Here is a 23,117-nt window from a genome sequence, read left to right as displayed (position 1 = left end):
TATTAATTGAGAGCCTTACTGCTTTAATTAATTAGTTAGTTATTTTCAACTGTTCTTTCTTTAAGTATTAGATGAATTGAAGTTACATGAATAAATAATAATTTGCAGTAGAAATGTTTTGAATAGCTTCGATGAATTGAAGTTACACGAATAAATAATAATTTGCAGTAGAAATGTTTTGAATAGCTTCGATGATAGACCGTCGTGTTGGGCTCAATTTTTTAAGGGTTGGCCCAGGCCTGACATAACATTGATCCATTAATATTCATGTTTTGTTGGGCTTTAGCCGTCGGCTATCTTTTACGTCTGTGACCTTGTTAATCTACAGTTCTCCAACAACAATAGCAAACAAATCACACATAAACTTAAAATGTGAGGTTGGAGTAAATTCATTTAATCATTCATGTCATGTTAGCAAGTCAAATTTTTTATGCTAGATTTGTGTCACGTCAGACTGGTCTATTTTACATCTTTAGTTTGTAATGATAAAATGCCTACATTGAAAAATGAAGTAAGTCGATTCAATCACTCAATCCCAAATTGTCATTTTTGTTGCTATCATCCATCATTCTTCAAATTCTAGCTAGCAATTGAATTGATTGTCCATCCTTAGTTGTCACCTACAATTTTCTTTTGTACATAGAACTAGTTTCCTTCTTTAGTTGTCACCTATTGATCAAGGTGATTTTCACACAACTTTCACCAACCTCAATTTGGCATCATCTTCAAGCAAACAAAATAGACCATATCATTATCACATTGTACAGGTGAGTCTATACTCTAAAAGCACTTCTGTTGGATTTGGACTTGAATTTCTTCTTCTTTTTAGGGTCTCACTTGCTATTTCTCTTTCTTCAAACAGTTTGTTTTAAGATCTCACAGGCTGTTTTTCTTTCTTCAAATAGTTTTATTTACCTAGCTATTTAAGTTTTGAGTCTTAAGAAGTAAGGAGTTAGAAAATAAATTTAAATTTTACCCACCCTTTATCTTAAAAAATAAAAAATATAATAAAATAAAGTTTTTTTTTAAAAATTACTATAATGAATTTAATTTAGCATGAGCGGGTATGATCGGATTCAATTGATAAAAATTAAGCGCTCAAATTAATTCTCTAATGGACAATAAGCAAGGTCACTTCATATAGACCTGGAACATAAGAGTCAACACAGAACAATGATAATGATCTAAAACGATAGAAAGTTCTCACAATTTTGCCAATAATAATTTACCCTCATTCTTGGTTTCAAATCAATGAAAGCAATAATATTGCTAATTGCTCAAAAAGTCTCTGATGGCCTGATCTTTGCACGGACAGTCATAGTGTTTGACCGTGAGTAAATCTGTCCGGCAAATGAAAAGATACTATTTGCAGTTCAAAATGTCTCAACTTGTGCAGGTTTGATGACAACTTGTGCAGGTTCTTTGTCACGATATCCTCAAAAATAATAACTCTACATAGTTTAACATTCACCATAGGTTGCTGCCTCATAATTGCAGTTATCCAAGAGAAATGAATTACCAAAAACCAACAGGCATATAAAAATAGATCCCAGCTAAAATAGCTAACAGAATGTTACAATCATTGAATCTAAAACATACCTCTTTACTATGCGAGAAGTGCACAAGTGAACTTATCATTAACAAGTTGGTTAACTGCATCTCTGAACTTGTGGTATTCATCTGGCTTGTTGTAAGCATGATGAGAAATTCGAGCATATCCTGTAACTGGGTTAACCACCCCATCACCCGGTTCCCTATAATAGATACGTACGTCAACAGAAAAATTATTCCTCAAGTGGGTACTCAACTTTAAAGCAATAGAATCACTAGAAATGCCCAAACTAGCAGGCAAGCCAACCATGATCATGCTTGAACACATCTCCGGAGCAGACCCAAGATGGGTTCCCCATGCTTTTGCCAACATCTCCCCCATCTCAACAACAGCTTTATGATTCCTCTTCTTGATTCCTTCAATTCCTCCTTCAAATCTGTTAACAAACTCCAAAGCTTGAGGAACCACCAGTTGGGCACTATAATCCCTAGTTCCAATCCAAGCACTCTCGATAGCCAACCCATTTCCATACTCATGAGACACCACAAGGTGATGCAAATCATCAATTTCATTTGATTTCCTACAATACAAAAACGCTGCCCCAGGTGGGCAAAAAACCCACTTGTTCAAAGTACCAGTGTAAAAATCAGCCCCAATTTCTTTCATGTCAACATCAACACACCCAATCCCCTGTGCACCATCAACAAATACTTTATCAACACCCTCTTCCCGACAAATCTTGATCAATTCTTTAACAGGAATCAGAACACAAGGAATAGATGTCACATGATCAATGATAGCCAATCTGACTTTCCTACCATTGATTTTTCCTCTTTCTACAGCTTTCCGAAACTCACTGACAATCTCACTATCAGAATTAACAGGAAATGGAAACCGAGCTTCAATAACATACCCGCCTGCACGCGTAACATATGCTTCCAGAGATTTTTTCACAGCACCATAAGCATATTGAAGCATGACAGCAGCATCACCTTTGTTAAACTTCCCTTGCAAAAATTCCCAAGCAACACTCTGCAACACAATGGCTGTAGCAGTGGTGGCATTATCAACAATTTATATTTCATCAACATGGTCAGCATTGACCAAGTCTCTGATCACAAGTCTTGATTTCAAAATCTCATCTTTCAGCCGATTGAAGTAAAAGTCATCAGGTTGTTTGAGGAACTCAAGTTGCCACCTCTGCTGTGCTGATATAACACTCTTAGGGCAACAACCAAAGCTTCCATTATTGATTCTAGCTATGTTTTGGACATGGTGTGAGAATTCAGATAGGAGTTCAGTGTCCGAAATCAAAGTTGGTGAAAGTTCAGGCTTTTCAGGCAAGTAGGTATTGGATATTTTAGTATCAGCTCCATTAGTATCCATGCTGTGGTTGTTGTGATGATAAAAGAAGGCATATAGGTTGGAATTTATAGATGAGTGATTAAAATATCAACCCAAAGTCTACTAATATTTACGTATACGTATAGAAATCATATCAATCAAAGTCTACTAATATTTACGTATACATATAGAATTCAGTCATAATCTAGATATACCTGTCCTCACTAGAAATCATCTGGGACTTCTCTAGATCTATTCTATTATATCATAGCCCAAATATATACCTACTGCCACCAATATTGAAAGGATATCCAATTATATAATTGGGAGTGAAAATTTGAGTCTCCCACAGGCTGGAACTTGAACTCGTACCTTGAAGTTGAGAGCAATTAGTATCAAGCATCGATTAATTAACAGATTTGATTAATTTTTGGGATAGCATCAAAGATTTGAAGTTCAAACCTTGCTTACATGATAAAAAGCATTATTGGATTTGTCATCAAGCAATTTTGTAATTACTTTAAACTTTTTTAACAAAAATACTAGAAATTACCAATACAAAGTCTATTTCCTAAAACTCAGGTGCAAAATTCAAGCTTTATTAGATGCGTGAATAAAATATAAAAACATATTTTTTTAAATATAGTCATATCTTGTGTCCTAAAAGCCATATATAATATATGAGCAAGGGACATTGAAGGAATAAAATTCTGGTACAAAATGAGTATATCTGTCTGTGGACAAAAAGGCATTGCACAAATCTAGTCCTGGACATCTAGTGATAATAAGGACACTGCTAAATAGCCAGTAAAGAGTATTAATAGAGCATTTAGGACAGCAATGTGCAATGGCCATGTGCCAGCTAATTACTACTTCCCCCTATCATAAGCAGCTATATTCTGAGGCTCACATTCAGGACTAAATAGGCAAACCAGCAGAGCAGTGGTTGAGCTCACAGAAACAGCACCGCAGCCTGCCCATCGAAGACTTCTAGGAACAGTAACCCTAGGACCTGCAAGAGCATAGAGTTGTAAATATTTTCCATTTTTATTAGATTGAGTATATCCAAATGTTGAAACCACAGAAAAGGAGAAAAGAGAGTCATTTTATAGCTTTTATCCTCAAATAAGAGAGTCATTTTATGGTTTCAATTTAATCACTAGGGATAATGTGATTAAATGAAGGAAAAAGGCAAAAAGATGAAAAGTAACAGATGCATTTTATCAGAATACAAACTCAGGGAAGCAAGTCAGTCATTTCTTGTTAGATTTACAGTTACAAAAACTAAAATACCCGTGCTTATACATAGAGAGCCTTCTTAATGATGATTAACAATCACAACACATCCGAAAGCAAACTGATGCTTATACAAACAACAATTATTCTTCTTCATCCATGATACATTCTATTTAGAAAACCAAAAAATTTAAAACAGTACGATAATGCCTGGCCACTTATTTAATATATTGAATCCTTGTTGCATTGGCATAAACTTTACTATATTTTCAAAGCAGAGATAACATCAAGAAAGAGTGAATCTCATAGCAGGCATACAAACTGCATGCAGATGATCAGTGATGGAAGTACTAATATAAGAAGCAAAGTAGAATATACCATAATGAAGCCTGCAAAGAACCCAGAACCCGAGTGCTCCTCCAACAGTAAAAATGCCAGCCGTCTGCCTCATTAGTCTGGAACAAGGCTTTGCATCTGATCTCATCAGCTCACCATCAGAAAAACCAAAAAACCGCCTCAATGCCATTTATAAAACCCTCTCCAGATACAGAACACGATACAGCTCAAAGTTTTAAAGCCAAAACTGTACTCCTGCTTGCTTTGCTCCGTCAAGACCTGAAACAGAGACTGAAACTGTCACAAGCGAAATATTACCAAATGACTTCAGTACGCTAACATTCAATTTTGTTGAACTGAAAGAAACAACCCAGACAAAGACTATACCCAAATCAAGTACCTGCAATGATCGATATCAGCATTTTTCAAAAAAAAAAAAAAAAGACTCGGTTGTTATTATATAAAACATAGCATTGAACTGTTTGCAAAACACTCATTTTTACTTGACAGCTAATGTTTATTCAAATAGCTAGTGATATCATTTGCAACAATAGTGGATTGATACAATCTCAAACATTACCCATAGCCACCATATTCAAAATTCAAGTCCTTCTGAATAGGCAAGTATATCAACCTAAATAACTTCATTATATTTCATAAAAAAGGCAGCACATTCACAAACAAAGAGACACACAAGACACCATGTACCAGAAAACCCAATAATGCTAATATTTGGATATAACCAAAGCAAGAGAAAACAACGCAACGACCTGGCTTTTAAGAAACCAGTTTTCTCAGTGGGCCATTTTCACAAACACTTGAAATGCAATCACTAAAACAACCAAATGAAATGACTTCCACAACCAAGCTAAGCGAATCCGAACGACTAAAATTTAATAGCAAATCCGAATGACTAAAATTTAACAACAGTTAAATAGCGGTACCTTATTGCCGGCGTGATTGAAATAATTTGACTGCTGTCCCAACTACAAATTTCCATATTTACATAGAAGAAAAATAGGTTGAAAATATTAAATTGACCAAAATGACAAAATTGCAATTTTCATAAATAAAAATGTTAAATCAGTGTTTTTACTATAATGACCCTCAGCAAAAGTCAAATGAATTTAAATACCAAATGGCCATGACATTGCGTGTATTTATGCGATACACTTGAAAGAGTGAGAATGATGTAGCCCATGTACTCGGTGGTGATGGGCTTTTTGGCCCAATCAAGTGTTCTATTTGGGCTGAGCTGGATTTTAACTTTTTAAGTTTTAACTAAAATCCATCAAAAGATTGTTTTTTTTTTTCAAATAAATATAAGATGATGCATTATAATTATAAAATCAACATTTAGTCAAAACAAAAAAAAAGAAAAAAAAAGAAATGGGTATGACCACATCGACACTAATTTATTAAAATATTATCAGGGCATTGCGGTAAAGTGTGCTAGAGCGATCATAGTACCATGATTTGTGACTTATAAGAACGTTATCCTGACAATACCATACATATAATATAATGTAGGAGGAATCTGTAACATACGCACCCAATGCATGCACCACAACTGTCCTGCATATGGAAAAAAAGCATGCAATTATTTTTGTTTGGTAGCTAGCTAACCAATCAGGAGCTGGCTAAGTTGTAGTGTAAACCAAAAAATATTGTAATAAGGCAACGTCACAAAACTGCAAGTATGATGTTACAGAAAAAAAAAAAAAAAGAAACCAAAAAACAAAGCTATGCGTTATGTGATATGCATAGTTATGATTTCTGGCACTATTTTTAATTATTTTAAAAAAAATTAGAAGAAAGGGTAAAATTCAAATCATTTATAAATTGCTTGAAAAATGCTCGACGGGGACATTGGAGGCGTCTGACTTCCGATGACTGGTTAGAGACTTGAGGTGGAAATAAATTAATTGGACATAAAAGTCCTTAATATTTTGACAAAGACGTTTAAGTCCCAAATTAATTTTAACAGCAAAATTATTGTTAACTTAAAATTACCACTCTCTCCTCTAACATGTAAGTCAATATACTGACTTATCCAACTGGTCCATAAATTATTAAGAAAATTACGAATATACGCTCATTAACAAGGAATGAAACATTCTTGTTGTTCATCCTTTGACAGTAAATTCAGTCGGTAAGATGTAAACAAAGCATCAATTTGAAAAAAGTGCAAAATTTGACAACAAAGAATCAAAAATCGGAGCAGTAATTCGACCAAAAAAAAAATGGCAGCGCCAACAAATTTATAAGGCATTAATTCCGAATAATGCAACATTTAATTGTAAAATTTACAGGATTTAAAAAAAAAAAAAACTTGGCAGACCTTTGCATGAAGGACTCACCAGAAGCTACGGTGGAGATCATTTCTCACAATCACTACGGTAGAGATTCGCAAGTTAATTTCTCATAATCTGGATCAGCAAGAAAATTTAGCAACCACCAGAAATCAAATCAGCAGCGGCTTATAGTCACGAGCAGCACCACAAACAACGCACGAGTAGCGGCACGCACAGCAGCACAAACAGCGACTGGGCAAGAGCAGTGGCACGAACGGCGGCAGGGTCTGTGTGCGGCGGATTTAACGGTCTGAGACGTTTTGATAGGGTTTAATCCATTCAGCCATTTAGGTTTGTGATGGTTAGGCGAGGACTTTTAGGTAAATTCAGTAGATTAATAAGGGGTATACTATATTAACCTTTCAATTATTTAAAAAAATTAAATCTGTCAATAATTTAGAATTTAAGTTTTTTTTTATAAAACGTTAGTAATTTTGGTATCCTTTTATCCAAATATTTAGGGTATATCAGTCATTTTCTCCAAATTAATTTACTTGGTTGCCTACACGGCTCTTTAACCTAATAGTCCATATAATAAATTAACAAAAATTGGCATGTAATTGTTAAATCGCATGGAATGACGCTAATGGAGATAAGTTGGTCTATCAACTTTTGTCTTTTCCCCAATAAAATGACAAAATGCTTCTGTAGAAGAATCCCAAGAACATTATTATATTATAAAATTTTGCACATTGAGGACAATTTAGTACGTCTCGAATTTTCTCTTTAAATAGTACTCAAATCTGACCGTATGCGACAAATGTGACAAATCTTAGAGGAAATTTCTAAGTAATTTCCAACAGCCACGTTGAGCATTGCGTTTGCCGTTTCGCACCTTTATATTAAAAGAAAAAAAAAAAAAGTCATCAACCCATTCATATATTTTTTTTATCTTTTAACTAAATATAATAATAATTTAAAAGTTTTAAAAAATAAAACAAGGGAAGATTTGATAATAGTTAATTTTTGAAAGGAGTAATAAAAAAATTTGCCCTTTTATTCATTGGATGCTACCACTAGGGATTTTATCTATGGGTGGGGGCAAAACAAAGAAGTACTTTCCTTACTATTTAGTCTTTAGATAAACTTTCTTTTAAAAAGGCCAAAAAAAGGAACTTTTTTATGTACAAAGTCAAAAAATTAAAATAATTGAAGCCATGTGTTAATAATCACGTACACATTTCACTGCGCGAGGACTCTCATTTTGGGTTCTAGATTTTCTTTGCACCTCAAACTAAAGGGTAATGCTAAGTTACATGCATGTACCTTACAACCCTTTCACATGAATAGTGTATAGATACTATTCATGTGAGAGGGTTGTAAGGTACATGCATGTAACTTAGAGGGATTCCAAACTAAATAGCACTTGTCTCTGGGCTTATGGGCCCATCAACTGTCAACATTTATAGGGTTACAAAACTCTCTTTTCATAAAGGGTATTATATCGATATTTATATTACGGTTTACCATGTAACTGTAACATACATAAACTTTATAATTAATTTTAGAAACATTCACGTAGTTTTAGTTAATTTTATTTTTGTTGCTATTAATAACAATTGTGAGATTAATGTATGGTACATGATAATGTACCTTAAAAAATTTCATAGGAATAAATTTATTGCCTAAAATATTAATGAAAATATTTAAAGTGAATAAATCTTTTTTTAATAGTACTATACATCTCAAATTATTTATCTTAAAAAATTATCTTGATAATATGATATTTATTAATTAATTGGTGAGATAATATAATTAATTTACTTAAGTTTTTTAAAGAATTATCAACTACTTAATAGTTGATACATTATTTAAGATAAAAATTTAAAAAATATCTATCATTACTCATCTTTTTATATATGTACATGCATGGTTTCTTTTCAGTAAGTGTTAATTTCTTATTATGGCATGCAGGCTTTTATACTGTTCAAATTATAATGATTTTATTAAAAAACCTAAATTGATAGAGAATTTGTTTATACCTTCTCAAAAAAAATAATTACCCTTATTGAAAAGAAAATAAATTTTAGGCACTTGAACTCATTAGCACATACGTGAACTATTAAATTTACTTTAAAGAAAAAGAAATAATGCTCCTAAAAAAAAAACAAGTGGTGAGTTAGGAGTACACTAAAATCGCTACAGAAGCGCGTGAGCCAAGTGTTATTCATGCAGATAATTAATTAATGTGGGTTCAGACAGTAGGTTTGGGCTCCCGTTTCTGTGGATGCATACTTAACTCTCTGTCACTCTACACTTCCTGAAGTACATTATCTTCACTTTACCTTGCTTCAAACTCAGCTTCAGCAGAAAACCAAAGGTTTGGCTTTGACTCTTTGATTTCTTTCTCTTGATCGTCTTCATCATCTAATATAATATATGATCATCTATGAACATGAGTCTTTGACCTATTTCTCTTGATCATCTTTATCATATATGTAACACATGATCATCTATGAACATGTTAACAAGAACTTGTTGATCAGTGATCATCAACACCATATATACTTAAATTCTTGATCATCTGTTTAGTAGTAGCAGTATTTTGTAAGCTTGGTTACCTTATTTCATTTTATGCTTGATGATCAAATAATATTGTGCCTGTGTACTCAAAAACCTTCTTTTTTTTTTGGTCCCCAACTTGGTTTATACTTTATATTCAGTTTTATTAAAGTAATTGTTTCTGATGATGGTTTTCATTTTTCAGAATCCTTGTGGTTTTGGTTTTGGTTTTGGTTTTGGTTTTGGTTTCTGCTTGTGATTACTTTTGATGGTTTCATTTCTTAAATCATCATCACTAACATATATATTTTTCTTTTATCTCTAGTGAATTTATTTCGTTATTTCTAAAACAAAATGGTGATTTAGTAAGTGTTTTGATGTTGTCTGCCTGAAGATATGTTTGATTTTATTGATTATACTACATGTTAAATAATTTTCATGAGTGCAAAATTGTTTATGATTGACAATTAATTTGGTGATTCTATTATTATTCTAGCTGATGTTGATTCTTTGATGTCAAAACTTTCAAAATTAATAGTTAATTCTGAGAAGCAAGGCCAGTTCTGACTCTTTTGTCATCTTTTCTGACAGAACATCATGGAGCAGAAACTTCTTCGGTCAGTTTTCTGTTTATGGGTGCTAGCGTCGTGCTTGCTTCTTCCTGCTTCCTCTAATGGCTTACGGAGAATTGGCTTGAAGAAGCGGCGTCTAGATCTTCATAGTCTAAATGCTGCAAGAATAACAAGAAAAGAGCGATATATGGGGGGAGCAGGTGTTAGTGGCGTGCACCATCGTTTGGGTGATTCAGATGAAGATATTTTGCCTTTGAAGAACTTTATGGATGCTCAATACTTTGGAGAGATTGGTATTGGCTCTCCCCCACAAAATTTCAGTGTCATATTTGATACCGGCAGTTCCAATCTCTGGGTTCCATCTTCAAAGTGCTATTTCTCTGTGAGTTCTGCTGATTTCCTTTTTGTTGCTGTTAATACTATCCAAAATATTAAAAAAAAATGAAATGCAATCTAATACCTCATTCTTATGTGCAGATTTCCTGCTATTTCCATTCGAGGTACAAGTCCAGAAAATCCAATACATATACCGAAATTGGTAATGTTTTCAGTTTCATGGCCATGATATTTTGTGGATCATAGGCGTGGTAGATGTTTAGAAGCATTTCAAATTTGTTGTGTAAGTAAAGCTCCAATTTTTCTTTCTGAATTGTGATTCAGGAAAATCCTGTGAAATAAACTATGGATCTGGATCAATTTCTGGCTTCTTCAGTCAAGACAATGTTGAAGTTGGGGATGTTGTTGTCAAGGATCAGGTGTGTTCTTGTTCTGATAGTTCATTTTTTAAATTGGTGTCCTTTCACTTGGCAATGTGCATGCCTTCAAATATTTCTTTTGCAGGTTTTCATTGAGGCTACACGAGAAGGGAGTCTCACTTTTCTATTGGCAAGGTTTGATGGAATAATAGGGCTTGGGTTCCGGGAAATTGCAGTTGGGGATGCTGTGCCTGTGTGGTATGATTCTCTGAATCTATTCTATTTTATTTGTTTTTAACTGTGGTTTTTGGTTAGTTTGAAGTTCTGCTTTGCTTCAAATCTTTTGGTGCTTTTTCGGATGAACTGATACATGGCAAGAGTGCAGGGACAATATGGTTGAGCAGGGCCTTGTAAGCGAGGAGGTCTTCTCATTCTGGCTCAACAGGGATCCAGACGCTGAAGAGGGTGGAGAGATTGTTTTTGGTGGTGTTGATCCAAAGCACTTTAAAGGGAAGCATACCTATGTTCCTGTTACTAAAAAAGGCTACTGGCAGGTGAACGTATGATTGTTTTTGGAAACTTTCTCCTTGCTAGGAACATTAATATAAGAACTGATTTTTAATGTTGTATTTTCAGTTCAATTTGGGAGATATATTAATTGGGAATCAGTCCACAGGTGATCTCATGGAACTTTTCTCTTACCCATCACTGAACCCATATTGTGTGTGATTACCTCTTAAAATTGACAGGGACATAGCATGATTGTGCCATTTTAGTCTGATCTGGCAAATCTTAATGTTAAATTCTTAGCGAGTGCTCGGGTAGATAGGGTACCCATATATTTTTCATTCGTTAACTCCAGTTGCTTTTCTAGTTGATTCAAAACATAAAATTTAGCCCCTATAATTTTGAAAATACTATTCCCGTGTAATTTTGGTTTTGTTTGGGAAATGAGCATTTGTGAAGTTTCTTCTGGTTGAAGATCAATATTTCTTACAAGCTCTTAGAAGAAATTTTGTTAAGTTTTGATAATCATTATAATTTTTCTCAGGTGTTTGTGAGGGTGGTTGTGCTGCCATTGTGGACTCAGGAACATCCTTACTAGCCGGTCCAACAGTAAGAGCTTTCATTTTTTGACAGTTTTTTTACCAAAAAGCCTTCAGGCTTCGTCAATTATCTTGCCTCTGCATTTGTTTCATTTTCGTCTTCAGAGTTGAACTCATGGACCATAATTTTCAGCCTGTTGTGACTGAAATCAATCATGCCATTGGTGGTGAAGGAGTTGTTAGTGCGGAGTGTAAGCTAGTTGTTTCCCAGTATGGGGATTTAATATGGGATCTCTTAGTATCAGGGGTACGTGTACTTTTATAAATTTGTCATCATTTCTTTCCAATATCAATATAAATAACCAATTTTGGATTGATATATCTATTTTGATATGGAACAGCTACTACCTGAGAAAGTATGTCAGCAGATTGGTTTATGTGCTTTCAATGGCGCTGAATATGTGAGGTTAGGAATTCCTATTACTCGTGTTCTATTTGTTCTCAATGTTCGCCTTGCTATGCAACTTGTATATTCTTTAGGTTCTTGCCGCCAATTAAGCCGTTGAAAAATTGCATTCCTGTGTAAGCTCTCTAGTGTACTGGAGCAGATTGTTGTGATATTTGAGCAACATATATATTTGCCATTGGTTGGTACATGTCAAATCTGCAGCTTTTTGCTATCATGATTCAACGAGTCTGCTTAGATGTCAGTTTCCTGCTGTTCTCTATTCTGACACAAAAATGTCTCTTTTACTGGTCTCCAAAAAAGCTCAGGGGTTTTTCTTTAGATGTGAATAAGAAATTTCCTGAACAGTTCCTTCTATTTTCTTTGCAGTACTGGGATCAAGACCGTGGTTGAGAAGGAAAACGTATCAGCCGGGGATAGTGCTGTGTGCAGTGCTTGTGAAATGACCGTGGTTTGGGTCCAGAATCAGCTAAAACAAAAGCAAACAAAGGAGAAAGTACTCAGTTATATAAATGAGGTGACTCCTTTGAAATTCCTCCTGTTATCAGAAAGCCATATCCATGTGTTCCTTGTATTAAGCATTATTTAATCTTCAACAGCTCTGCGACAGCCTGCCAAATCCGATGGGAGAATCAATTATTGACTGTGGTCGCATTCCAACCATGCCAAATGTTTCATTCACCATCGGAGACAAAATTTTCAACCTCTCTCCAGAGCAGGTTAGTTTTATGTGATGTGTTCCTCTTGTGGATTTCAATTTCTTATTGGTCATTTTCAATTTTGCTGCTCCTGCTGCCCCTAAATTATAAATAATGGTTTAAGATTAGAAACTATCTGGCTAGGGAATGATCCAATATTCTAAAATTTATTTGGGAAAATGTTGTAGAAAAGATCTAAACTTCCAAATGCCAGCTTTTAAAATTTGGTAAGATATAATTGCATTGTGAATTAAAATTCATGAAGAATAATTAACCCATATACTGATTAGAACCGTGCTTAAAATGATATGATCATCCATCCTGCTCATTGTTACTTGAGAGAATCTTGATTAAGCTTCTAACTTATCAAATGGGACCGTTCCACTTCAATGGGTGATAACATCTGCAGTAAACATTTTGCTTTGAAGGTTTCATTAATTACAACCAAAAAAAAAAAAAAACAATTTGTTGATTTCATGACAGGATGTGACTGTGTGTTTGTGTGTCTATGACTGAATCTAATATCTTTATATTCTTAGCAAAAATGCACATTGGCATACTTATCCCTCTATTTTTTATTGTGAATTCTTGTGCTACGTGCTGCAGTATATTCTGAAAACCGGAGAAGGGATTGCAGAAGTCTGCATCAGTGGCTTCATGGCTTTCGACCTGCCTCCTCCAAGGGGTCCTCTGTGGTACGGCACCTTCTCTGACTGAAACTTCTTAGAGCTGCATCGTAAACTGCATTTTTGCAGTCAAGTTTGTGTGACATTCCCTTTTGTTTATTCCTTGGTTTATTCATGCAGGATTCTGGGAGATGTATTCATGGGGGTTTATCACACTGTTTTCGACTCTGGTAAGCTCCGGATCGGCTTTGCTGAGGCTGCGTAATGATCTACTTACTGTCAAGTTTTTATGTAGTAGCAGCGATCATCACCTGCTCATATGAGGAGGAGGGTTGTAGAATGTAGATTATGGTTTTCATGTACTGTAAAACGATCAGTATGCTTTTATGCATAACTATCATCATCATCACCACAGATGATATGCTGATATATACTTATGTAAAATCCTATCATCCTATGTTTAAAGTACTTCAATTTTATGATATTCTGACGTGATAGCTTTACTTATTTGGAGAAATTTCATCTTATAACTGTCATTGGACTTCGTTTTTTCCTTTAAATGTTATCATTTTTCTCTTTTGAGTATAATTTAGATAACATTATTGGTTCTACTCCCATTGTTTACTCCTATTCCAAAAAAACCCTAATTTTTTTAATTTACAAAGTGTCATTTTTCTACTTTGTGCTATTAACAAATGTAAGCTTTTAGTGATGTCAAAAAGATGGTAGTTTAGATATATCATATTGTCGTTTGTTGAAAGTATCAATTTTCAATTGAATGGGTAATAATTTTCTACCCATTGTTTACTTAATTACGCTTTAGGACAGGATAACCATTTTTACTGAAAAATTCTCAACACTGTTGACCCAAAAAAAGAAAAATTGCTATAATTTATAAACATCAAGCAGACTGTCGAACAAGTTCAGTTTTTCTAGGGTTTTTAAAATTGAAGAAAACAGTAGGTGGACAAGTCATAATATTCCAATGAAATGTATTTTTTTTTTCAAAATTTGAAATATTTTAATTTTTTATCAACTATTCAGAAACAAGAAATGGAAATACTCGGCTTCACAGGAGACTTAACTGTACCTAACAATTTAAATTTCTCATGATTCTCTCCAAAAAATAAATGAAATGGATGGAGCTATGGTGCAACGGGTGAATCATACCCCTCTTTTCGTTCTTTTTTTTTATTACACCCCTTAATCTCTCCTGTATTTATAGTTCATTAAAGTAATTTTTTTTCCTTTTTCTTCAACCCCTCATCTTTATGTTTTTCTGGATTTTTTTTTTTTCATTTTCATTTACAGTTGTAATTAACCAATTGCAATCAATAAGACATAACTGGACATTCTCATTGAAGCTACTTTTTTGTTTACTTAAGATTCATTTGCTTTATATCACATAAGCAATAAGGAATTAAACTCTTTTATATAAAAGATAATCACATAGATATGTTTTTGTACCAACACTCTATTCATCATCTACAATGAAATTCGGGTGTAAATAAGTAGAATTTTTTTTTTAAAATTTTTTGTTATGTGTCTTTTTGTCATTGAACAGTCTAAAAATTGGTTTATCATCATCATCATCCTCCCCCCTACTCCTCCTCCTCATCATCAATGAAACTCCTCTCTACTATGTTAACAAATGATCAAAATTAAGAGCTTTAACAAAAATTCAAAATCCATCTTATTTTCTATTGTCTTTGTTGATGAATCTAACATGATTCATCTCTCTTGATTATAACTTGTGCAAGTGGATACTGTAACACAATGATGAGATTAGTAATTCTTGCTGAGAAAATTTATGAAGAAAGATGTTGGCACAAAATCTTGAAAACTTTAGGGCATATTCGGTACTATTTTTGGGCTTTTGTTTTCATTTTCGTTTTAAAAAGTACAAATATAATACATGTTTAGTGGGTTAAATTAAAAAAAATAAACTAAATTATAAAATAATAAATTCAAATTCACTTTTATAACTATTAAAGTGAGAACATGTTACAAAACTAAATTAAAAAATAATTAAAAAAAAAAATCTTTCCTTACCTCTTCGATCCTTATCTCTTCATTTTTCATCCAACAACGCTCTCTCTCTTTCTTCTTATCTCTCCCGATCTATTCTCCCTCAGTGTGCCCGTATCAATTGTTGTACTCTGTCTCCACTGCCACCACTGCTTCATCTAGGCCACTGCTGTTGCTCCCTCTCTGGCACTGCTGCTGCTTCATCTTTGCACGCAGCTGCTGCTCTGTCTCTGCCTTAACTGCCTCTGTTGTTGCTGCTCTCTTGGCTCTGTCCTTATTATTGCGAGTTGCTGGTATTTATTTTATTCGAGTAAATTTTTAGTAATTATTTTTTATTTTGTAAATATGATTTTGTTCTCTTAAGATTGTCATTGCCATGATAGTGGTTTCATTGCAAATGCCATTTTGTTAACAAAGTATATTTTCAGTTTGTTGTCTGTCACTCCAAATTTTATTAGCATAGCATGCATGGCTCTACTGTCTAGTCACTAGTGTCATGTTTATAGTGTAAAAACAATTACAATATAATTTTTTTTTTCAAAACTTCAGTTTGTTGTCTATGTTGTAATATATATTAATTATAGTGTAAAAACAATAACAATATAATTTTTTTTTAATGTTAATACTAAAATTTTTTATTATGATGTAATTTTTTAGAATTATTTTGTTTAAACTATCTATGTTATGATTGTATACGTATTAGTTAAACAATTATTTCCCAAGTATAGCTTAAATGTTTAGTAAAAATTATTTTTCAAAATAGTACTACGGAACATTAATTCTTATTTTTGTCATTTTTAATTATGCTTAACAAACACATATTACTATTTTCAATTTAAAATATAACATACAAAAAATAATATCAGACGCATACTTAAATTTTAAATACAACTACAAAACACCTTTTTCTTCTCATTTTTGTTTTCAGAAGATACAAATTCAAAAATAATAGTGAATAAGCCCTCAACTTTTCTAAATTTTCAACAAATAATATGGACTGCATTATTAATAAACAAATAAACACAACCACGCCATTGAAACTATTGCATCTGATCCAATGGCAGAAGCACAAAAAGACGAAAAGAGCGCACGGTGCACCTGTTGCACCGTAACTAGATACGAATGGATTTTAAGGGGCATGAAGAATTTGTTAGTGTTGAAAACAATTAGTGATTCTTTAAAGGTTACAGAATAGGCAAACTCATCAGCATAAACAAACAAGAAAATAAAAATAGTGATGTATATTTTCTTAGCCACTTTGAACTAACAACATCATACAATGGGCAATGGTGACATATTACATAGACAACAAAAATTTATGGGAGACTACGTAAAATACATTGCTGGTAAGCAGGCATGGGGATTGATTTTCACTGTTCTTCATCACTATCATCACCGAACACTGAAGCAACAGCTACTTTTGGCTTCTTTGCAGCACTTCCAGTTGTGTTCTGCACAAGAAGCAAAGAAAACCAGAAGAGTATGAAGACATAATATCCCCAAAAGAGTTGTGAGTTCTATTCACCAAAATTGGTTTTAATGGGCAAGTGCATCAGAAGAAGCAAGAAAGTTAAACACATGATTGAAAGAAATAGTTATCACTGAGAGAACCATGAGTTCTAAAAACAAAAGCTGATTTTGATCATGCAAAGGATTTGTGGTTGAAGTTTTTAGACCTTGTACATTCAAATGGATGCAGATGGGTTCCCCACAGCTTGAGACTGAGAGAATGAAACACTACACTCCTATATAACTAGTACTAGAGCCGTCACATAATTGAAGTATTAGACAGCAATTCATTTCACAAGTACAGTCATGGTCTCTTGATACATCCACTATCAGGTTTGACTTGAATGCATCGTACTTATCTCACCGCTAAACAAATCCAGAGAAGTTATCTTTATCTCCACGAGTTTTCTGGCTGGCAGGTTTGACTTGAATGCATCGTACTTATCTCACCGCTAAACAAATCCAGAGAAGTTATCTTTATCTCCACGAGTTTTCTGGCTGGCGGTACTACAGCCCCAACTACTAAAAGTTGTATACATGAGAATGGGAAAACACCCCATCATAAAACTCAAATAAAGTGAATTTAATGCAGAGGCAGGCATGCTTCTTCACCATGCAATACAGTGGCTGATAAGGGGTTTATGGCATATGTAGTGATGACAACTTTGGAACCAAAAAGGTATGATGGCAATGACAGACATGACTGAACCATTAAGGAACTGTATCAGAATACTCTACAGCTCAACGAAAATTGCTGTGAACCAAAGACAGTTCTCAAGAAAGATCTAATGCTGCGTTTACTTTTTGGATTGGAGTGAGAATCCTTGGATTAAGAGTGTGGAGTGGGAGTGGGAGTAGGGTGTTTACTTAGACTAAATGAAAGTATGGATTGTCAATCAGAATCCTAATTATTTGTTTACTTTGTCTTGGATTGGGAGTAAATTATTTTAAATTACAATTTTATCCTTATGTACAGAATTATAATTTGTAATTAAAAAATTAATAAAAAATATATTTGGAAAATAAAATAAATATTTTATTATATTTATAAATTAATAATAATTACTAATATTCTTAATTATGTAAATCATAATTTTTTATTAATTTAAATTTAAATTATGTGAATAAAAATTATTAATAATAGCAACACAAATGAAATATTATTATTGATAATATAGTACAAAATTAATATTTTTTTAGAATAAAATATTTATTATTATTAAATAAATAAATAATTAATATTTATTAAAATTAATGTTTAATATTATTAATTTAAATATAATATTTATTTATTTTTATTTTATTAAATTTAATAAAATAAATATGATATAATTATTATTTTTAATAAATATGATATTATTTATTTTATTAAATATGATATTATTTATTTTATTAAATATTTATTTATTTTATTAAATTTTATTTATTTATTTATTTTTATAAGGATAAAATAGGAAGAGGGGGGAGTGGATTCCCACTCCCACCTCCCCCCATGGGAGTGGGAATCCCACTCCCCACTCCAAAATTGAGTGGGACCCACGGATTCCCACTCCCACTCCCCCTTTTTTTAAGGTAAGTAAACACTGGAGTGGGAGGAATCCACACTCCACACTCCCACTCCAGAAAGTAAACACTACCTAAAAGCAGAAAAAAGCACTATACATGCATCACATGAACTGTCAGTTAACAAAAAAGATGCCTCAACAAAGACGAGAGGAACAAAACCTCACTTAGCACCACCTAGACTCATCCACAAATTCACATATGTTACAAAGAATTTAATCACCCATTTAGCGAAGCTATAATATAAGGGAGAGCTTTGACAATTTAATTATGTCCACAAATCCTAAGGTTCACAGGTTAGATGAATCTGGTATTCAACAGCACATGCATACAAGCATGTATATGTACGACAACTGCTTCGACACAACTCAGATTCTTTCAAATCATCCTCAATAATTTTCTAATGGGAGAACCCACGAGGACCTAAAGTTGCAATGAATCAACTCAGAATTCTGAAGTTAGATGTACCTTGGAAGTGCCACCTTTAGAAGAGAAACCGAATTTTAACGCCTGGCGCTGATCCTGATTGGCAAGAGCTGTAGTAGTTCCAGGTGCAGTGGGGACTGAAACAGACCCAGATTCTTCGTCTTGTTGTTGTTGATCCTGCTGCCGCTGCTTTTGTTCCTGCTGCTGTTTATGGGCATCAGCCCTAAGAGGCAACGATGAATAGAAAAGTAAGATGAAATAAAAAGAATTAAGGCAAAACTTAAAATAAAAATGAAATAAATAGAAGAACAGACAGATGAAATAAAGGCAAGGGAAAAGATTTACATTTGAGCAAATTTAGCCATCTCCCTCTCCTGACGTTGTTGTTCTCGTTTTTGCCGATCATCCCGACTGCTAGTACCATGCATTTCTCTCATTTCTTTAAAACGCTGCAATCCTCGTCCAACAATGTTGCAGATTTAGACAAGAGTAGAGTATAGACCAAACGTTACACCACAGGAAAATACATTATTTACCTTTCTATGGTTGTGATCATATGAGCTCAGATGGGCTTCAAATTCCACAGCCAATTTGTATTGCTTGTTACAAAGATCACAATAGAACACCTTGCGTATTTCTTTCACCTCAGTTTGAATTTTCTGCTCACGTTCTGCTAACACCTGAATTTTCATAAGGTGCACGAAGCGGGCAGTAGAAGCCACCAGGTAATAAAAACTGCAGGATATTGTGAAGAGCTTCCAAAGTTGATATTCCCCTATGATATACCATTTCGGTCAAAAGACAAACATATATGGTATATGCTGCCTTCTGCTATTGGATGTGTGTTTCAGAAGAAGTAAAGCATCAATGTCTACGTTAAATTATTTATGTTGATTATCTACGAGTGTAAAAGCATACCTCCCGCTTCTTTGCATTCTCCTCAGTGTCCTCTACCTCGATATCAAGTTTTCTTCGCTGGATATTTTCTTCTGCAGTGAAAAAATCATCTTCTTCCTGTTTTCCAACCCCCAACTTTGGATCTCTAATCCCAGATTTTATCGGTTCTATTATTCCTGTACACAGAACCTAGAATGACTAGTTAAAAGTTGAATGACAAATTCATACAGAAGAACTCTTGTGAATTGTGCAGCTAGTATAGACAAATAAATTAAAAGCAGATAACAAACAGAAATCCAGATTTACATGGTTCAGCACAATCATGCTAACATCCTCAGATGTAATCCACATAACTTTTTTTTGTTTTTTTTTTTTTTTGGGGGGGGGGGGGGGTGTTGTGGGGGATAAGAAACTGTAAATTATATTAATGATGAAAACTTTTGTGTGATATACAAAATATACCAATCACCCATCTACGATACTAGACCAGCCTAGACACCTATGCATCTCAAAACACTCTCACAGCTTAAATGAATGAAGGAAAAAGATGAATCTTTGGAACTCCTTGGAAACTGAAGTCCACAGAGAAGCTAGAAGTCAACTCTATCCCACAATTCTTCAATAATATACGCATTTTTCCCCTTAAAAAATAACAAGATCTCTTTCCTGCCATATTACCCAAAAGATCCAAAGAGTTTGGCCTTTTTCCTTTACCAAAAGCATAGGAATTCTCCATAAGAATAGAGTGACGAGAACCCGGAATGAACCACGAAATGTTAGCCGCTTTGCACAATCTAACTTTCAAAAAGTAATCCAGATAACTTCAAAAAAATAGAGAACAATTAACAAGGCTAAACAACTGAAGTTTATCCTGAAAAACTCAAGCTTGGAACCCTATGATACTTTTCTCTCAAGCCATCAAAACCCATGGGAGAGAAATCACTTTCTGTAAACCCCCCCCCCCCCTTCCCTTTCATCATCAGTTTCTATTTATAAGCCGAACCCGACAGGTTTAACTGTATCAGCTAAAAGAAAGAAGGGTTCATAGTTATTCCACAGAATATAAACCTAGACCACATTTAAAAGTAAAACTAAAGTAGAAAAGTAATTTTATTGTTTCATTGGCTATGACTGCAGAATCCTTAACTCTAAAATCCAGCAGAAGAAACTAAGGAGCTTTAGAAGCTTTGTGTAATATATGTATAGAAGTTGCATATTGTGGTAAATATAAGTTAACTCCTAAATTTAGAAGAAAGACTTGAAGAAACTTATGCAGCCCTCAAAATATCTGTATATGAATGGAAAATAAAGGAGAGATAACAATAAGTTCCAATCATTCCACTGCTCAATGGTAGGGACCAGGAATAAAGGAATTTGTACACTTTTAGACTGACTGAAGCAAGAAATGTTTGTTTTTTTATCATTCTGACTGAACAAGTACTGTAAATGGAGAGGATAAAATGAGAAAATAGTATCACTAGCAAGATTCAACATGGAGGAATAGCGAAGAATTTTAGAATTACAATACCCGCAAAAAGCAAAAGTATGATGTAAAATCATCAGTCAAGGAAATTGTTGACAACAAAATAATGGTAACTATTATACATCGTCAGAAGTCCACAAAATATACCTTGCTCATCCTTCCCAAGACCTTTTCCTTTCCACCCCATCTTTTGGAGAAGCCTAAACCCAATATTTGATGATGTGAGCTTTGTATCTAATGACGCTTGTTCCACATCATCCAGGTCAACATTCTCTATCGGCTTTTGATGGATTGGCAATCGAAAATCCTCCGCCAAATCCTCAATAACAGAGTCCTGATATGCCTAAACAAGAAAATGCAAACGGTTCAACTCCACACAATAGCTATACAAGATTCCTGAGCATTCAGAACGTCCTGATGACAAAGTGAATAGATATTGCATATCAACAAAAACTTTAGCAACACAGACAATTATCTTAAGAACATTGCAATAGAACGTTTTGGTAATTTAGGAATTACTTAAATTAGGATTTCGTTTTATATAGGCAAATACAAACCACTTTTCATAAATAACTTAATGAAATCAATAGACCAGCTTATTCCATCGGAAACTGATATTCAGAATTCAATAGGCTTACCTGCTCCTTTTCATGTGGCTGTTTATCTCTACCGCTTAGTCCCTGTTTACCATTGTACCATCCATAATCCATTTCTTATCACCTAATTCACCACAAAAGCGGCAAAAGGTATATAGGATGATTTCTGGCATCAAATCAATCAAGAGTTCAGAATAAACATGAAGAAAAACATCTTCATTCAAATTTCAATAATGAACAATACTAACCCTCACAAAAAGGAAAAAAAAATTATATGTATGTTTCGAGGGGTTACTCATTAGTCCAAAAACAGAGTCATAGCAACATAATTATCATACTAATTAAATTAAAATTACATCACCTTATAATGTATTTGCATTTCCAACCCAATGTTATTTAAGTTCTGAACTGAAGTAATATATTAAGGGAAATTACAAAGAACCTCAAGAGAAGATCTTGCGTACAAATGAATGCTTAAATGAAAGACCATGTTTACGATGTTGTAAGATTAAATTAACACATTTTTTTTAAAATAAGAAGATCAGTAAAAAAACTCAATACTTTAAAACCATTTCAGCAATTTAACTCCTCCCAAATAGCACAATACTGAAACATGATTCACAAAACATTACACAAAAGCTAGGAGTAGATTTAAATATGATCTAAACAAACTCACTTCAGCTCATGAATGCCTCCAATAAGCTACAAAAATAGAAAAACTAATTTTTTTCCCTAAAATTCTATGATTTTCTAGCTGGGGAATTCATTCCAAGTACATTCATTCAACAAACTAGCCAAATTCATCACAAACCCTAAAATACTTGCACCCTAACAAAAAAGTGATTTTTCGAAATTAATCAAACCACACGAATAAATAATGATAAGTTTTAAAAAAATAAAATCAGAGAGAGTCAAATCTGATTAACAAACCCTAAATTAAAAGTAAAGGGACAATTATTAGCAAGTAAACCACATCATCATCAGCAATCAGAATTAAAACGATAATTAGGGAACGAAAATTAAATGTTAAAATTTTAAAAAATAAAAAGAGAAAGGAAGACAGATCACCTGATCATAAAGAGAATCTAGCTCTGCTTCTGATCTCTTGCTGGTCTTCTGTTGGTCGATCGATTCAATGCAGCTGTATCTCATACAGCCGCTTTTTATTATTTTATTAATACAACCAAT

General features: G+C 33.6%; 3 protein-coding genes and 1 pseudogene across 8 annotated transcripts; 1 reads left to right on the top strand and 3 right to left on the bottom strand.

Moving 5' to 3' along the window:
• Window positions 1-1,515: 1,515 nt before the first annotated feature.
• On the bottom strand, window positions 1,516-2,972 carry LOC102625630 (probable L-cysteine desulfhydrase, chloroplastic; annotated as a pseudogene).
• A 502-nt stretch (window positions 2,973-3,474) lies between these two features.
• Window positions 3,475-7,092, bottom strand: LOC102625920 (uncharacterized). 4 transcript variants are annotated; one of them, XM_052443873.1, is made up of 4 exons: window positions 6,829-7,092; window positions 5,413-5,454; window positions 4,511-4,747; window positions 3,475-3,908 (listed from the first exon to the last, which is right to left on the bottom strand). In XM_052443873.1, exons 3-4 carry the CDS (start codon window positions 4,656-4,658, stop codon window positions 3,766-3,768), a joined length of 291 nt encoding a protein of 96 aa, XP_052299833.1. In that variant the 5' UTR covers window positions 4,659-4,747; window positions 5,413-5,454; window positions 6,829-7,092; the 3' UTR covers window positions 3,475-3,765. The 4 variants fall into 4 exon arrangements, with proteins under 4 accessions (XP_052299833.1, XP_052299831.1, XP_006480356.1 ...); XM_052443871.1 differs by lacking the exon at window positions 5,413-5,454; XM_006480293.4 differs by lacking the exon at window positions 6,829-7,092 and having other exon boundaries at window positions 5,413-5,579.
• A 1,884-nt stretch (window positions 7,093-8,976) lies between these two features.
• On the top strand, window positions 8,977-13,909 carry LOC102625358 (aspartic proteinase-like). The gene is made up of 14 exons (XM_006480292.4): window positions 8,977-9,142; window positions 9,916-10,278; window positions 10,374-10,434; window positions 10,557-10,651; window positions 10,737-10,849; window positions 10,977-11,145; window positions 11,228-11,267; window positions 11,643-11,707; window positions 11,831-11,944; window positions 12,039-12,103; window positions 12,473-12,620; window positions 12,703-12,822; window positions 13,408-13,496; window positions 13,608-13,909. Exons 2-14 carry the CDS (start codon window positions 9,922-9,924, stop codon window positions 13,690-13,692), a joined length of 1,521 nt encoding a protein of 506 aa, XP_006480355.1. The 5' UTR covers window positions 8,977-9,142; window positions 9,916-9,921; the 3' UTR covers window positions 13,693-13,909.
• Window positions 13,910-16,580: 2,671 nt separating this feature from the next.
• LOC102624696 (uncharacterized) lies at window positions 16,581-23,117 on the bottom strand. 3 transcript variants are annotated; one of them, XR_003065948.2, is made up of 9 exons: window positions 22,998-23,034; window positions 21,972-22,095; window positions 21,481-21,676; window positions 19,872-20,026; window positions 19,490-19,633; window positions 19,299-19,402; window positions 18,996-19,176; window positions 17,329-17,483; window positions 16,581-16,906 (listed from the first exon to the last, which is right to left on the bottom strand). XR_003065948.2 is itself a non-coding variant. In XM_006480289.4 (8 exons), the coding sequence occupies exons 2-8, from the start codon at window positions 22,041-22,043 to the stop codon at window positions 16,826-16,828; spliced, it is 933 nt and encodes a 310-aa protein (XP_006480352.1). In that variant the 5' UTR covers window positions 22,044-22,095; window positions 22,998-23,117; the 3' UTR covers window positions 16,581-16,825. The 3 variants fall into 3 exon arrangements, 2 of the variants coding, with proteins under 2 accessions (XP_006480352.1, XP_006480353.1); XM_006480289.4 differs by lacking the exon at window positions 17,329-17,483 and having other exon boundaries at window positions 22,998-23,117; XM_006480290.4 differs by lacking the exon at window positions 17,329-17,483 and having other exon boundaries at window positions 21,972-22,053; window positions 22,998-23,071.

This window comes from Citrus sinensis, chromosome 6 (assembly GCF_022201045.2).
Source record: "Citrus sinensis cultivar Valencia sweet orange chromosome 6, DVS_A1.0, whole genome shotgun sequence".
In the NCBI taxonomy this organism is placed as follows: domain Eukaryota; kingdom Viridiplantae; phylum Streptophyta; class Magnoliopsida; order Sapindales; family Rutaceae; genus Citrus; species Citrus sinensis.
This window is presented reverse-complemented; position numbering and strand designations above follow the sequence as displayed.

Coding starts and splice junctions, on each gene's coding strand:
- LOC102625920 (XM_052443873.1), bottom strand. CDS start 4,658: ATGGCATTGAGGCGGTTTTTTGGTTTTTCTGATGGTGAGCTGATGAGA. Junction 3,909..4,510: donor TCTTTGCAGGCTTCATTATG/GTATATTCTACT, acceptor ATGCTCTTGCAG/GTCCTAGGGTTACTGTTCCT.
- LOC102625358 (XM_006480292.4), top strand. CDS start 9,922: ATGGAGCAGAAACTTCTTCGGTCAGTTTTCTGTTTATGGGTGCTAGCG. Junction 12,104..12,472: donor AATGGCGCTGAATATGTGAG/GTTAGGAATTCC, acceptor TTTTCTTTGCAG/TACTGGGATCAAGACCGTGG. Junction 12,823..13,407: donor TCAACCTCTCTCCAGAGCAG/GTTAGTTTTATG, acceptor TACGTGCTGCAG/TATATTCTGAAAACCGGAGA.
- LOC102624696 (XM_006480289.4), bottom strand. CDS start 22,043: ATGGATTATGGATGGTACAATGGTAAACAGGGACTAAGCGGTAGAGAT. Junction 19,634..19,871: donor AGAATGCAAAGAAGCGGGAG/GTATGCTTTTAC, acceptor ATGAAAATTCAG/GTGTTAGCAGAACGTGAGCA. Junction 19,177..19,298: donor ATGGCTAAATTTGCTCAAAT/GTAAATCTTTTC, acceptor GTTGCCTCTTAG/GGCTGATGCCCATAAACAGC.